A 16,653-nucleotide genomic window follows, 5' to 3' on the forward strand; every position below is an offset into this window, starting at 1 on the left:
GTAAGATATACATACAGCAAATATACACATGAAAAGAGGCTCAACATCATTAGTTAGTAGAGAAATGCAAATTAAAATCACAGTCAGATACTGCTGCGTACCTATTAGAATGTCTAAAGTTAGAAAGACTGACCATACCAAGCACTGGTGAATATAGTGGCAGATTAATTGAAACTCTCATACACTGATAGGAATGTAAAACGGTACAGCCACTTTGCTTTAAATATTTTACCCCACTTTCTTCTTGCTTGCGTGGTTTCTGAAGAAAAGCCTGATGTGATTCCTACCCTGTTCTTTTATAAGTAAAGTGGGTTTTTTTGTTTCATTTTATTTTGTTGTTGTTGTTGGTTTTGTCTCTGGCTACTTTCAAGATTTCCTCTTTGTCTTTATTCTTCTCTAGTTTGAATACAATTTACTTAGGTGTACATTTTGGGGTATTTATCCTGCTTGGTTTTCTCTGAGCTTCCTGGATCTGTGGTTTGGTGTCTGTGGATAATTTTGAAAAGTTCTCAGCAATGTTACTTCAAATATTTATGTTTCTTTCTCTCTTCTTTTTTCTGGTATTCTTATTACATGTATTATACCTTTCGTAGTTGTCCCACAGTTCTTGGATATTCTGTTCTTTTTTTTTTTTTTTTTTTGCGGTATGCGGGCCTCTCACTGTTGTGGCCTCTCCCGTTGCGGAGCACAGGCTCCGGACGTGCAGGCCCAGCGGCCATGGCTCACGGGCCCAGCCGCTCTGCGGCATATGGGATCCTCCCAGACCGGGGCACGAACCCGTATCCCCTGCATCGGCAGGCGGACTCTCAACCACTGCGCCACCAGGGAGGCCCTATTCTGTTCTTTTTTATTTTTCAGGTTTTTAATTCTTTTTCTTCTTCCTCTTTTCTCAGTTTGGGAGGTATTATTGCCATATCCTTAAGGTCAATGATTCTTTCCTTGGTTGTGTCCAGTCTACTAATGAGCCCATAAAAGGGGTTCTTCATTTATGTCTGGTGTTTTTAATTTCCACCATTTCTTTTTCATTCTTCCTTAGGGTGTCCATCTGTCTGCTTACATTACTCATCTGTTCTTGTATTCTGTCCACTTTTTCTATTACAGCTCTTAGCATATTAATCATAGCTGTTTTATATTCCTGGTATGCTAATTCCAAAATCTCTGCCATATTTGGGCAAGGTACTGATGCTTTCCCTGTCTCTTCAAACTGTGGTTTTTTACTTTTCATATGTCTTGTTATTTTTTGTTGAAAGCCAGACATGGTATACTTGGTAAATAGGTCTTTAGTGTGAATGTTATGTTCATCTGGCAGGGAGTTAAGCTTTGTTTACTATTTGGTGTACCCATAGGTGTCAGAGGCTAACATTTCTCCTCTCTTTCTTGGGTATCCCTATAGACTCTTTTCCAATGGGTTTGAGACATTCAGTTCTTTTCAGCTGTAATCCCTTGTTATTTTACAGGATCCCTATTATGTGGTAGTAAGACGTCAGGGATGAGGAAGTGTTCCATAGGCCTGTGATCAGGTCTCAGTCTTTTAGTGAGCCCGTGCCCCTGAGCTGTGGCCTTCACAAGTGGCTTTTTTTTTCTTTCACACCTTAGGGGAGACAGGAAGGCCAGAGGGGCCTGGAGTTGGGTATTTCCCTCCCCCAGGTTGGCTAGTCTTTGGTAAAACCTTCATTGGTTAGACTCTGGTAAAACAGTTTCCCTTGAAGGCAAGCCTGCTAAGAAGAACAGAACACTGGGGACATATTTCAAAATGACAACATTCCCATTCCCACTGCCAGAAGCATGAGGGGATTTTTCTTCAGTTTTCCCTCTGAAAGCCTGGTAGGGCTCCTGGAGGAGAAACTCAGGAAGGTGTAGGAGCTCCTCCAAGGCTTGGCCTCCAGGAGTTAATCTCTCAAGTTCATCCAAGCTCAGTCTCCAGCAATTAGTCACTTACCCTTAAAGGGTTCCTACCGGATGCTGGATCCAGCTGAGCTCCCTGCTCCAGGTAATCTGTGATTTGATGAATCTGCCTGTCTCTCCAGTTTTCAGGGCGGTGGTTTGCCCTGTGACATCAATTCTCTTGTATGCATGCATTTTTTTTTTTTTTTTTTTTTTTTTTTTTTGCTGTACGCGGGCCTCTCACTGCTGTGGCCTCTCCCGTTGCGGAGCACAGGCTCCGGACACACAGGCTCCGCGGCCATGGCTCGCGGGCCCAGCCGCTCCGCGGCATTTGGGATCTTCCGGGATCGGGGCACGAACCCGTGTCCCCTGCATCGGCAGGCGGACTCTCAACCACTGCGCCACCAGGGAAGCCCTGCATTTTTAATATACAGCATAATTTGGGGTTTATGTGCTGTGATTCAATCTAAGAATTGCCTCCTTTTAATTGGCATTTTTACAGGCCACTTAATATATGTGAGATATATTTGTTCTTTGTGATATCTTCATAATTGGGTTGTTTTCTGTTTTTGCTGCTTTTCAAATTTTTTAATTTTTGATTTCACTATATGGTGTGTATTTTCTTTGCTTTGTTAAAGGTCAGGTATTAACTAAAGCATAAGCGTATTTTAAAATGCCATCTAAAAAATGAAAAGACAAAATATGAAGAGCAGTTTTATAACACAAAAGGGCTAACTACCTTAATATATAAAGAATCTTATAAATCAATTAAAAAAGGCCAGTGATAGGAATAAAAATGGGCAGGAGATATAAACAGTTCACAGAAAATAAATACAGCCATCCCTCTGTATCTGCAGGACATTGGCTGCAGGACCTGCCACGGATACCAAAATCCACAGGTGCTCAAGTTCCATAGTCAGCCCTCTGTTATCTGTGAGATCCGCATGAGTGGATTCAACCAACCATGGATCATAAATATAGTATGTGATCCATGGTTGGTTGAATCCACAGATGTGGAGCCCATGAGGAGGGAGGGCTGACTGTACAGCCATTCTTAGCATGAAAAGACCCTGGATTCACTCACAGCAGGAGCAATAAAACACTAATCTGAGACTAACTTTCTTCTCTCGGAATGGCAAAAATTTAGTCAACATGCCTTGCTGGACAGACTGTGAGGAAACAGTCATTCTTATCGTGTTAATCTGAGTCCTCTGAAAAGCAGATACCAAAACCGGGTTAAATGCACTAGATTTTTTTTTTTTTTTTTTTTTTTTTGGTACATGGGCCTCTCACTGTTGTGGCCTCTCCTGTTGCGGAGCACAGGCTCTGGACGCTCTGGCTCAGCGGCCATGACTCACGGGCCCAGCCGCTCCGCGGCACATGGGATCTTCCCGGACCGGGGCACAAACCCATGTCCCCTGCATTGGCAGGCGGACCCTCAAACACTGCGCCACCAAGGAAGCCCACGCTAGAATTTTTATTAGGGGAAATACCTACGAGAGAAGATGAGAGGGGTGGGGTTAAGCAGGGCAAGTTGTCAGACCCCAACTCAAGCCTGACCCTAAGGGGAGGAAAGGGAAATAGCTGAGGTGGACATGTCCTAGGTGGCCAGGCAGTCTCAGGAGACTTCGGCAAGGCCATTGGGCATCTTGGAACGCAAGCTGGGCTTCAGCTGAGTCTGTGTGGCCCAGGAATGGGGCTGCCTGGTATCTCAAGGTTCTGATAAGGATTCTCTCCTTGATCAAACTCTACTCAGGCCCCCCGAGCTCTTTTTAAACTAGGCCTGACTTTTGGACTTCTGTTCATCTCTGTATTGTCCAATTTTAGCAAGAATTCTGCTAAGTCACTTTAACCAGAAAGCCCCACCTTTGATATGTGATCACCACCCATATTCAATCAGTTTCTTAATCCTCCTCCGCCCTCCCGGTGGTGTCTGATCACCCTGTCCCGCCTTCAGCAAGAATCTTGTTAACCTGTTTAGCCAGAGTCCCCTCAACTCTGATGTTTCCTCTTAGTAATTTTCTATCCACAATCTCCACCCTGCTCCTTGGCTGTAAAGTCTTGTCCATGAGGTGTCTGGAGTTGAATCCAATCTCTCTCCCCTACAAGACCCCACAAGAGTGGTCCCTATGCTTACTGCCATCACCCCCTTGAATAAAGTCGGCCTGACCATTTGCACGAAGTGTCATGAATATTTTTTTCTGTAACAGGTCTCAGTCACTGGCTAGGAGCATCCAGGGGAAGCTGGGCCTCCAGCAAACCTACTATGGATTTTAGAATGCAGCAACTGGAACTCTTGGTCCATGAACTACCTGCCACTAGAAACCTGAGAAGTGCATTCTCACGGTCACCACACTCAAACATTGCTGGAGTGAGAGTCACTTAATTCCAGGCAAAGACTTCAAAATTCAAAGTGGGAGCTATTTATAATTGAGAAATCTATCCTCAGCCAAACTATCAGTTAATCGTTGGTGGGAATGAATACATTTTAAACATGAAGAATCTTTAAAAATAGTACCTCCCCTTGTACTCTTTTCTCAGGATGTTATTGGAAGATGTGCTCCAGCAAAACAAGGGTGGAAACTAAGAAAGTGGAAGGTACTGTATCCAGGAAACAGGAACTCCAACTACAGAGAGGGAGGCAAACGTCATCCCCAGGTTGGTGGTGGAGAGGGGTCCCTGAATGACAGTCACACGGTAGCTGCAGGGTCACCTGGCTGATTGGAGAGGGACAGAAGCTTCACAGGTGAAGTTGGTAGATATTTGATGTGAGAGATTTATTCCAGAGGAAAGTTTAGGGATTAAACTGATGTAAGTTCATGGAAAACCAAGCGAGCGAACAATAAACAAAACGTAATTACTGTACACAACATGCTTCCGTCATGAAGAACCTCTGTTTAGTCCTGTTAGAAAAAAAAAACAAACTGGAGGGACTTCCCTGGTGGCACAGTGGTTAAGACTCCGTGCTCCTTATGCAGGGGACCCGGGTTCGATCCGTGGTCAGGGAATGAGATCCCACATGCATGCTGAAGCTAAGAGTTCACATGCCACAAACTAAGGAGCCCACAACTAAGACCCGGTGCAACCAAATTAATTAATTAATTAATTAAGTATTAAAAAAACTAAACTGGAGGCCACAGTTTGAATATATCCCTAGATGGACCCTCACAGTCACACAGCCCAAACTTAAAACTGCCCTGACCTCCCCCAAGTGCTGACTCTGACCCTAAACAAAACCTAAGCTTTCTTTGTCAGCGTGACCTTGCAGTTATGATCAAGTCAGCTCATGCAATGCAAAGGCACATAAGTCTCTAGTAACAAATCACACTAGAAAACACTGCACTTACTCATTCAAACTTTATAAGCCGAGCTGTGGCCACAGAGCGCCACGCCACCTAAACCCCTTCCATTTGGAAATCTTGTTTGCCAGGAGTTGGGTTCTCCCTTGGTAAAATATTCCTGTCAAGTAAACTGTCTGAATTTTATCTTCCCAGTCATAATCATGCAAATGATGAATTTTGCTCAAACCATGATGACAGTATAGTAACTTAACCAGGACAATGGTAAGGAAAGAGGACAGGAATTGTGTGACAGTGGAAAAGAGCTGACCTCCCGAGGGGCAAGGCAGCAGATAATGCTGAAAACGGGAAACAGGGACGTTGTAATGTAAACCCGCTGTTTAGAGGTATGGGTGTGAGTGAATAGGGGGACTCTGCTGACAGATGGAGGGGGCTGTCCCTGGGGGAGGTAGGTTTGCAGGCACCCAGGACATGCTGGTTGTAGGGATGAAGCAAATGGCAAAAAACCTCTTGTCTTTCTACATAAACCTGTATATATATTTTTTTTTTTCTTTTTTTTTTTTTTAATTTGGTTATTTTTTAAGACCGCACAATGTGGCCTGTGGGATATCAGTTCCCCGACCAGGGCTCAAACCCGGGCCCTCGGCAGTGAAAACGCAGAGTCCTGACCACTGGACCGCGAGGGAATTCCCAAACCTGTATATTTTATTTGTAAAACAACGAGATCTCTGCAACCCATACTTTCTGTTCCAGGGACTTGTTACAAGAAAACACAACACTAAAGGCACAGCAAGTGTCTTGGCATCTGGCCTCATTGATTCCTGTTCCTTTTAATTTGCTTTTGTTTGTGCTCATCCTGCTTTATTCTGCACTGAATTCTGAAAAACATCTAGAATACTGCTTGAAGCAGGCAAGCTACCTTTGGTTCTACACGTTCATAGAGAGGGTTAGTTGTTCCTTTAGACTGTTGGATTCAAGTCGGTCCACGCAGCAGACCCTACGTTTGCCAGGGTGGAATCCTGGCTCTGTCACTAACAGCTGTGTGATGAGGGGCAAGTGACTGAACCTCTCTGTGACTCAGTTGCCTTGTCTGTATCATGGGGATAATAATGGTTCCTACCTCAGACAGAGTTCTATGAAGTTAAAGTATAAGTGAGTTGGTTTGTACCAGGTAAGATGCAGTAGCTCCTATGCATGGTCGGGAGAAGGTGTCAGGCACTGTGAAGCAGGACAAATCCCGGGCTCTGGGATCTGAGCTTGAATAATCCCCTTCTGGCAATGTGATTCTGGATGAGTGACCCCCTCCCACTGTCCCCACCCCTCCCAGGTCTTCCCGTCTCTTCCTTGCCAAGGAATCCTGCTCAGTTTTCAATCTACCTCAATGACAATCCCATTCATCAGGGCATCACCTCTGAAATTACACACACACACACACACACACACACACACACACACACACACACAATCACCATACAGCATTTACCATGGACATTTGCAAACTCTGTTTGTTCTCTCCAACTATACCACTGGTTCTTAATGGGGTCGGGGGGTAGGATTTTGCCACCTAGGGGACGTGTGACAATGTCTGGGACCTGTGTGGTTGTCACAGCCGGGGGGAGGATGGGTGTTCTCTGGCATCTAGTGGGTGGAGGCCAGGGGTGCTGCTAACCCTGAAATGCTCAAGGCAGCCCCTACCATGCAGGGTGTCCATGGGGTTGAGGCGGAGAACCCTGAACTGTGACGTCAGCTTCTTGGGCAGGAGCCACGTGTTCCATGTCATGGCCCCTCTGCTGAGCGCCTCACCCTCTGGAGTTCATTGGTGGATGAATGTTTATCAACAAACTGTCCCGTGGAGCAAAGGGGACCTTAGAGACACGATGGACCTGCAGAGCGAAGGGGCTATTTCTACCCAACTCCCAAATATTGAATGAGGGGATATGCCAGGACTGTGTAAGGTGAACGAAGCTGCAAGGTACGTGCAGAGACCAAGGGACTGAGAGTGGAGGGAGGGGTGGAAATGCAGCAAGTGCCGAGGGCTGTGGACAACAGCTAAGCAACAAAAAAAGGGAAAGTGTGCCTGGTTTGGGGGAAATGGTGGGATAATTGGGAATGACTTCCTACTCAGGGTTAGGAACAGACCACATTTTCTCTCATTTGTAATAATTACTTAATCGCCCAAACCATCCTTAAGCTCGGTGTTGTGGGTTGCACTGTGTTCCCTCAAAGTTCAAATGGTGAAGTCCTAACCCCTAGAACCTCAGAATGTGACCTTATTTGGATATAGACCTTTAAAGAGATGACTGGGTTAAAATGAGGTCTTTAGAGTGACCCTAATCCAAAATGACTGGTGTCCCTTTTAAAAGGGGAAAATTGGATCGAGACACATGCACAGAGGGATGGCGCTATGAAGACACTGGGCAAAGTCGGCATCTACAAGCCAAGGAGGGAGAATGGGACAGACTCTCCCTTGCAGCCTCAGAAGGAACCAGCCCTGCCCACACGTTGAACTTGACTTCTGGCCTCCAGAACTGAGAGAGAATGAATGTCTGCTGTTTAAACTGCCCTGTCTGTGTACTTTGTTACGGCAGCCCTAGCCACGGAATACACTGGGCTAGGACACTTCCAAGTGCCAGGGTTTATTGGGCTGTCAAGGGTAAGGCAGTCGCACAGAAGCTGAACCGAGCTACGTGGGGGGTAGGGACTGCAGGAAGAGACGACACTGGCTTTAACCCGTGAGGGTGAGGATCAAAACCCAAATGCAAGGACAGCCGTGTCCGCTGAGTTATGATGTTTCCCTGACTTTGAAGGGCTAGAGTATAAAATATGTACCGAGGTCTTTGCTAACTGCTGTCAAATGAAAGTTCAACACGGGACACATAAAACCAATCTACGGGTCCCACCTCCCCACCCTCGGCACAGCATGCATTCTCAGTTCCCCTCGGATACCCCCCAGCCTCTGCCTGAGGTCAAGAAGATGCCTTTCTCTCCTGGGGCAGACTTGCTGCTTGGTCAGCCTCAGAGGAGGGAAAGAACCAAGTGGGAGAGCTAGGTTTGCTTTTCCCGCTGTAGTACTTACACCTCATCCTCAAAGCAGATCTTGGCATACTTGTCCCTGCCACCCCCACTGAGCAACCGGTAGGCGTAGGTGTTTTCGGGACATGGGCTCCAGTGGTCACATTTTTGCCTTTTTGGGGCTGGGGCTGTAACGAACAGGAATATAACAGTTAGCATCATGCAGTATTGATCAGGTGAACCCACTGGTTGACTGTGAACGGCAGCTGTTCTGTCCCAAGACTTCACACCAGCAAGGCCCAGTAGCAGTGGGGGAAAACCGGAAAGAGACAAAATTAATTTCACCTGCTTTTGTCTTCAAATAGCAAATATGCGAAAGGGAGGGCACGTTGAGTAGGCGGAACGATTTCAGAAGGGTTGCGAATCACTCTTCATCGTCGTGACTGCCATTCTTGGATTGCAAGGCATAGTCTTTTGCATTCCAATTAAAGAAAGATTAGTTGGGTCTAAGAGTGCTGGTGAACCAAGAAGTAGCCTATGGAGCATCTATCCAGCTTCTGCATTTACTCTCCTGAAACACACACACACCCCTGACCACCACCCTAGCCATGGCTGACCCCTCTCCTTTCCCTCGAGCTTGAGATGCTGAGCTTTTCTGCCTGGGCTGCTATGTCAGTGCTGGCAGGCCCTGGAGATGTCATGCCCAGTGACAGGGGTCAGCACTTGGGGAGGACTGGGGTCAGCTGGCGCTGGGTACCCTCTGTATCTCCCACTGCTGGGTGCCTCGTTGCCAACACTACCACTTATGTCTCCCCCCTTTCACAGGTGTGGCTGTCCACTGTCACCCACAGAACCCACTGTCCTGCGCTGGGTTCAATTTAAATCCCGAGTCTCCAGAAAAATAAACTCAGAAAGTGCTCTCACTCCTCCAGTTTGACTGGGGACGTGCTGTTTTATGGATCACTGCATTCCTCTGTTTTAGCACATCTGGCTAGAAGCACAGCCAGCAGAGTGGCTGGAAGGCCCTGTTGGGGGAATCAGGACACAGGTAGTGCTGTGATGGCTGAGTGCTCTGGGGGTTGAGCTGGACCAGGACTGAACTGCTTGGTGAACACAGGGATGCAGGTGCACACCCAGTCCTGGTGCCCAGGAGGACACAGAGTTCTTGGGGCCTGTGCACCCCAACATCGTGCTTACTCAGCCCTTCACATCTTCCTCCCCTTTACCTACCTCATCCCCATCACTAACCAAAGCCCCAACCCACCCTGCGCTGCCCAGCTTGCCCTGATTTATTTTCTTTTTCTTAGCCCTCATCGCTGCCTAATATCCTGCAATTTCCTTTTTAAAAGCTTCTCCATAAGGACAGGGATGTTGTCTATTTATTTTCACTTTGTAACCCCTGCACCAGGTCTGTGTGCAGCGCAAGCAGCTGCTCCATCAATGGTGTTGAACAAAAGTGTAACCGAGCAGGACCCTATGGGGCCTTCCTGAGAGAGATCCCCCACTGCCACCACAGAGCCCTCTGCCTGCCTCTTGTTTGTAGAAAAGCTGTAGTCTCCCAGGGCTCCCCTGGGTCACAAAAGCCTGGCTCAAGAATTAAGGATTGACAAGTCCAGGAAGTGCAGAGAGTCCCATACAGGAAAAATCCAAGGAGAAACACGCCAAGACACATATTAATCAAACTATCAATTGGATTGGAAGAATCAACATTGTGAAAATGGCTATACTACCCAAAACAATCTACAGATTCAATGCAATCCCTATCAAATTACGAGTGGCATTTTTTACAGAAGTGGAACGAAAAATCTTAAAATCTGTATGAACAAAAGACCCCATATAATCAAAGCAGTCGTGAGGGAAAGAAATGGAGCTGGGGGAATCAGACTCCCTGACTTCAGACTATACTACAAAACTACAGTAATCAAGACAGTATGGTACTGGCACAGAAATAGAAATATAGATCAATGGAACAGGATAGAAAGCCCAGAGATAAACCCATGCACATATGGTCACCTTATTTTTGATAAAGGAGGCATGAATATATAATGCAGAAAAGACTGACTCTTCAGTAAGTGGTGCTGGGAAAACTGGACAGCTACATGTTAAAGAATGAAATTAGAACACTCCCTAACACCATACACAAAAATAAACTCAAAATGCATTAAAGACCTGAATGTAAGGCCAGACACTATCAAACTATTAGAGGAAAACATAGGCAGAACACTCTATGACATACGTCACAGCAAGATCCTTTTTGACCCACCTCCTAGAGAAATGGAAATAAAAACAAAAATAAACAAATGGGACCTAATGAAACTTAAAAGCTTTTGCACAGCAAAGGAAACCATAAATAAGACGAAAAAACAACCCTCAGAATGGGAGATAACATTTGCAAATGAAGCAACTGACAAAGGATTAATCTCCAAAATATACAAGCAGCTCATGAAGCTCAATATCAAGAAAACAAACAACCCAATCCAAAAATTGGCCGAAGACCTAAATAGACATTTCTCCAAAGAAGATATACAGATTTCCAACAAACACATGAAAGAATGCTCAACATCACTAATCATTAGAGAAATGCAAATCAGTACTACAATGAGGTATCACCTCACACTGGTCAGAATGGCCATCATCAAAAAATCTACAAACAATAAATGCTGGAGAGGGTGTGGAGAAAAGGGAACCCTCTTGCACTGTTGGTAGGAATGTAAGTTGATACAGCCATTATGGAGAACAGTATGGAAGCTCCTTAAAAAACTAAAAATAGAACTACCATACGACCCAGCAATCCCACTACTGGGCATAGACCCTGAGAAAACCATAATTCAGAAAGAGTCATGTACCACAATGTTCATTGTAGCTCTATTTAAAATAGCCAGGACATGGAAGCAACCTAAGTGTCCATCGACAGATGAATGGATAAAGATGATGTGGCACATATATACAATGGAATATTACTGAGCCATAAAAAGAAACAAAACTGAGTTACTTGGAGTGAGGTGGATGGACTTAGAGTCTGTCATACACAGTGAAGTAAGTCAGAAAGAGAAAAACATATACCATATGCTAACATATATATATGGAATCTAAAAAAATAAATGGTTCTGAAGAACCTAGGGGCAGGACAGGAATAAAGATGCAGATGTAGAGAATGGACTTGAGGACACAGGGATGGGGAAGGGTAAGCTGGGACGAAGTGAGAGAGTGGCATGAACATATATACACTACCAAATGTAAAATAGCTAGCTAGTGGGAAGCAGCCGCATAGCACAGGGAGATCAACTCAGTGCTTTGTGACCACCTAGAGGGGTGGGATAGGGAAGGTGGGAGGGAGGGAGATGCAAGAGGGAGGAGATATGGGGATATATGTATATATATAGCTGATTCACTTTGTTATAAAGCAGAAACTAACACACCATTGTAAAGCAATTATACTCCAATAAAGATGTTTAAGAAAAGAGAAAAAAAATAAAGCTACCCTATGGTTGGGGGGCGGGGTGTGTGTGGGTAAATTAGAGTTTGGGATTAACATAAACATTCTACTATATATAAAATAAACAAGAAGGATTTACTGTATAGCATGGGGAACTACATTCAATATCTTATAAGCTATGATGGAAAATAATCTGAAAAAGAATATATATATATATATATATATATATATATATATATATATATATATATATATATATATATAATTGAATCACTGTCCTGTACAGCAGAAACTAACACAACATTGTAAATAAACTATACTTCCTTAAAAAAATAAAAATTAAAAAAAGAAAAAAAGAATTAACGATTGAAAGGATGTGAACATGTAGTGACCAAAATAGCAGTTGGGTCAGTAGACCTGGTAACAATTTAAATAGTAAACCAGCCATACGGCAATCACAGAATCTTTCGTTCCTTCCTGAAGGACATGGATAACGGTATCTGAAAAATATTCCTGAGTTGATTTTCAGGTGCTAAAACCATCACCAAGTGGAAGAAGTTAACTACTCGATGACCATGAGCACGTAGCCTCCAAAACTACTGCTGCCTGAGGATTGGTAAAATGTGACCCTGCCCCTTACCTCACCATCAACCAATCAGAGAACTCTGCCCAAGCTGATCACATACTCCAAGACTCTCTCCCTCACCTTGCTTTTAAAAATGCTTCCCTGAAACCCATCAGGAAGTTCTGGTCTTTTGAGCACGAGCTGCCTGGACTCCTCACTCCTTGCTTGGCATCTGCAATAAAGGCTGCACCTTCCTTCATCACAACCAGGTGTCGGTAGACTGGCTTTACTGCAAGCTAATGAATGAATGGACAACTGGCCCCTCGTGGGGCAGAAATCTGCACCTACTTTGGCAGAAAACTCAGAGACACTGAACCCTGCTCCCTCCTGCAAAAGGGAAGAGGGACGTTGAGTCGGGGCTTTCTGCACATGTGCTCCTGCAGCTCTGGCCTACGGTTACCAATTTTTCCTCCTGTGGATTCTAATTTTTTAAATATCAAAGGACCTTGGGATTTTATCTTTTCTTATCTAGTGTCTGAAGAAAAAAATTGAAAGTAATAGACAGGCAAAAGGAAGGAAAAAATCCTATGTATATTCACCCTACAGAATCTTCACTGTTTTACCTTTTGGTATATTTCCTTCCAGACTTTTCTGTGCCTGCAGAGGGCATCTGCAATGTTGGAAAACATGGATTAAACATATACAAATAGTATGTTACCTCACTTACATTTTCATATAATATACTCAATATGTTTTTTCTTAATCTCCAGTTACCTAAATCCAAAGCAAGGGGTCCGACCATTAACATGAAAAAGTGCCATAAATATGGTATTTGCTCAATCTTTCCTGGTTTTGAACACTGAAGTGTATTTATTTCAGTTTTTAAAAAATTTAATGATAATGCTCATTACTTTGAAATTAGAAGTAATTTACCTGAAAACACACTGAGTATGGTACTTGAAAATGTAACTAACGTACTATTTAAAAGCTAGGTGTGCCCTGTTTCCTGAGTTTGTACATGTCCTGAGTATGTATACAGATGGTCCTTGATTTACGATGGTTCTACTTTATGATGGTGCAAAAGGGACATGCCTTCAGCAAAAACCGTGCTTCGAATTGTGAATTTGTATCCTTTCCCAAGCTAGCGATGTGTGGTCCAATGTCTCTGTGATGCTGGGCAGTGGCAGCTGCAGCTCCCCGTCAGCTACAGGACCAGGAGGGTGAACAACCGATACCCTGACAGCCATGCTGGACCCAGACAGCCCTTCTGTTTTTCATTTTCAGTAAATTACGGGATATAGTCAACACCATTAGAAAATAGGCTTTGTGATAGACGAGGTTGCCCAACTGTAGGCTAATGTACGTGTTCTGAGCATGGTTAAGGTTGGCGAGGCTAAGCTAGGGTGTTCAGTATGTCAGGTGTCTTAACTGCATTTCGAACGTATGATAGTTTCAACTCATTATAGGTTTATTGGGATGCAACCCCATCCTAAGTGGAGGAAGCTCTGTACTCAATCTGGAGAGAACCCTCTTAAAGGGGGATCCACACTCATCCTGCCTGCCCCCTGCATTTCCCTTAATGTAGGCGAGCCTTCCCTAACAAGCACACAGACTTGCTCACTGGCCCCTGCTGTTCTTGGCAGGCCTCCTTCAAGATTCACTGAACCAGCTCCCTGCTCTTGGAGAAAGACATTATTTCCAGGCCCTATGCCGTCATCATGATGCTGTTGGAGTGCCCTGGCTACATGATCCTTTCGACCTCCGTCCTCACCAAGCACTGGGAGTGCAGACAGGTGTGCTGTGACCCACAGAGGTGGATGGTCTAACACAGCCCCGGCCCCAGCAGAGCTTAAAACATAAGGTCACGAGGATGCCGCATACCGCCTGACCCCCACGGGTCACAGTAGTTTGGAGACAGAATAACAGCAGATTCCTATGGGAGGTAGGGAGGGAAACCAGAAACGGTATTTTACTTTATTTTTAAGCCAGCTGAAAAAACAGAAGCAAACAGGGTCTGATAACATTGCCAACGAGTGGGAGAAAGATTCCCATGGGGTGAAAGAGACAGCATGTCTTCCGGAGCCACGGCTAAGCATCACCCACGCTGCTACACGGGTGTAGCTATCCATCTTCTCAGCCACTAACCCTGTGTGCTGACTCTCTCCTGTGCCAGCCTCATGGTCTGACCAGTAAGTACACGACGCAGCTCAGAGAGCAGAGAGAAGTTAAACTTGGGTGAGAAATTAAACCTCTGAGTAACAGGGAAGGAGAGGGCCATATACGGGGAAAGAGCACTTCTCTGCAAAAATGTTGGGAAGCTTTAGAAAACAATCTGCATGTTTATGATTTAGCTAAGGGCTGTGCCTGCAAACATATCAAATAAGAGCTTTATATATTTAATAGAATGTAAATAATTTTAAAATATATTGCTATATTGTAAAACTAGCAAGTGAATGGTTTCTTTTTTATTGAAGTATAGCTGATAGTTGATTGAAAATGTTGTGTGAGGGCGTCCCTGGTGGCGCAGTGGTTGAGAGTCTGCCTGCCGATGCAGGGGACACGGGTTCATGCCCCAGTCCGGGAAGATCCCACATGCCGCGGAGTGGCTGGGACCGTGAGCCACGGCCGCTGAGCCTGCGTGTCTGGAGCCTGTGCTCCGCAACGGGAGAGGCCACAACAGTGAGAGGCCCGCGTACTGCAAAAAAAAAAAAAAAAAAGAAAGAAAAAAAAAAAGAAAATGTTGTATGAGTTTCAGGTGTATAGCAAAGTGATTCAGTTTTTTATACATATATACATATATGTACGGATATATGGCTTTTTTAATATAAATTTATTTATTTTATTTATTTATTTTTGGCTGTGCTGCGTCTTTGTTGCTGCACGTGGGCTTTCTCTAGCTGCGGCAAGCGGGGGCCGCTCTTCGTTTCAGTGGGTGGCCTTCTCACCGCGGTGGCTTCTCTTGTTGCGGAGCACGGGCTCTAGAGTGCAGGCTCAGTAGTTGTGACGCACAAGCTTAGTTGCTCCGCGGCATGTGGGATCTTCCCGGACCAGGGCTCGAACCTGTGTTCCCTGCATCGGCAGGCGGATTCTTTACCAGTGCACCACCATGGAAGTCCCGGATATACGGCTTCTAGGTAACATTTATTTCAGGTGTACAGCAAAGTGATTCAGTGTTACACACACACACACATATATATCAATATAAAGTTTCTTTCGTCTAGAAATAAGCTGTGAAGCTGAACTTGCAGACATTCATTGCTTGCCCTTCTTTCTTTGGCACCACGACCAAGAGGCCTTGTGAGCCCTGAGTACGATCTCTAAGTGCACCTCCAGGACAGGGGCCTAAGGCAGGGCAGCAGGTTCCAAACTGGGGTGGGGTGGGGAAGCGTGGCGGGAGGAGACAAAGGGAATGGGATGAAGCCACACGGAGGTTCCAGGGAGTTTGGGTTCTTCCCCTCAGCTGTCCCTTGTCCGTCCTCCTGCCCGTCAGAAAGAAACATGGTCGGCCCTCCCTCCTTTCCGAGGGTTCACATCTTGGATTCAACCAACCAGGGACTGAAAAGATTCCAAAAAAATTCCAGAAAGATCCAAAAAGCAGAATTTGAATTTGCATCCTGCAGGCAACGATTTATATAGCATTTACGATGTATTAGGTATTGTATGTAATCTAGAGATGACTTAAAGTGTGTAGGAGGGTTTGTTAAGAGGGTAAATCCTCAGAATTCTTATCACAATTTTTTTTCTATTTCTTTAATTTTCTATCGATATGAGGTGACAGATATTCATTAAACTTGTGATAATCACTTTCTGATGTTTGTAAGTCAAATCATTATGCTGTATGCCTTAAACTTATACAGCATTGTATGTCAATTATATCTCAATAAAATTGGAAGAAAAAAAGAAGAGAAAAAAATAAAGTATACGGGAGGATGTGGGTAGGTTATGTGCAAATATTGCACCGCTTTATATAAGGCACTTGAGCATCTGTGCATCTTCGTATCCACGGGGGTCCTGGAATCAATCCCCCATGGATGCGAGGGGGTGATTGTAGTAGTCACAACCCGGCTTGGTGTTCCAAAACTCACTGGAAACCTGAGAAATGCTCGTCACAGCAGTGAACTGCCACTTTATGCCTGTCCGACTGGCAGACTCAGAAAGCTGGGATACGCGAGTGTTGGTGTGAGACGGAGCCTGGCAGGCAGGCCCATTCTGGAAAGGCGTCGGGCTCCACTGAGTCACCTGAAGCTGGCACGCACGCTACGGCTCCACTCCTGCGTATGTAAATCCCAAAGAAAATTTCAGCCAGGTCCACAAGGAGACCTGTGAAGATGCTCCCCGCACAGCATCTGTGTGGTGATAAGCGAGAGGCAATGCGGAGCTGTCTCCCAGCCCCCACGAGGGAAGGAGGAGGAAAATGCGAGGACTCGTGCCCCGGCATAATGCAGCTGTGAACAGCT

The 16,653-nt window shown here is 45.1% G+C and overlaps 1 protein-coding gene across 1 annotated transcript in view; it reads right to left on the reverse strand.

Annotated features, from left to right (window-relative positions):
• Window positions 1-16,653, reverse strand: part of FAM3B (FAM3 metabolism regulating signaling molecule B) — a 52,635-nt gene that overhangs the window by 7,884 nt on the left and 28,098 nt on the right. Inside the window, exon 3 of the mRNA XM_060100054.1 lies at window positions 8,260-8,383. Coding sequence (XP_059956037.1) covers window positions 8,260-8,383 — 124 coding nt within the window. The remainder of the gene's footprint in view (window positions 1-8,259; window positions 8,384-16,653) is intronic.

Source organism: Mesoplodon densirostris, chromosome 5, assembly GCF_025265405.1.
Source record: "Mesoplodon densirostris isolate mMesDen1 chromosome 5, mMesDen1 primary haplotype, whole genome shotgun sequence".
NCBI lineage: Eukaryota > Metazoa > Chordata > Mammalia > Artiodactyla > Ziphiidae > Mesoplodon > Mesoplodon densirostris.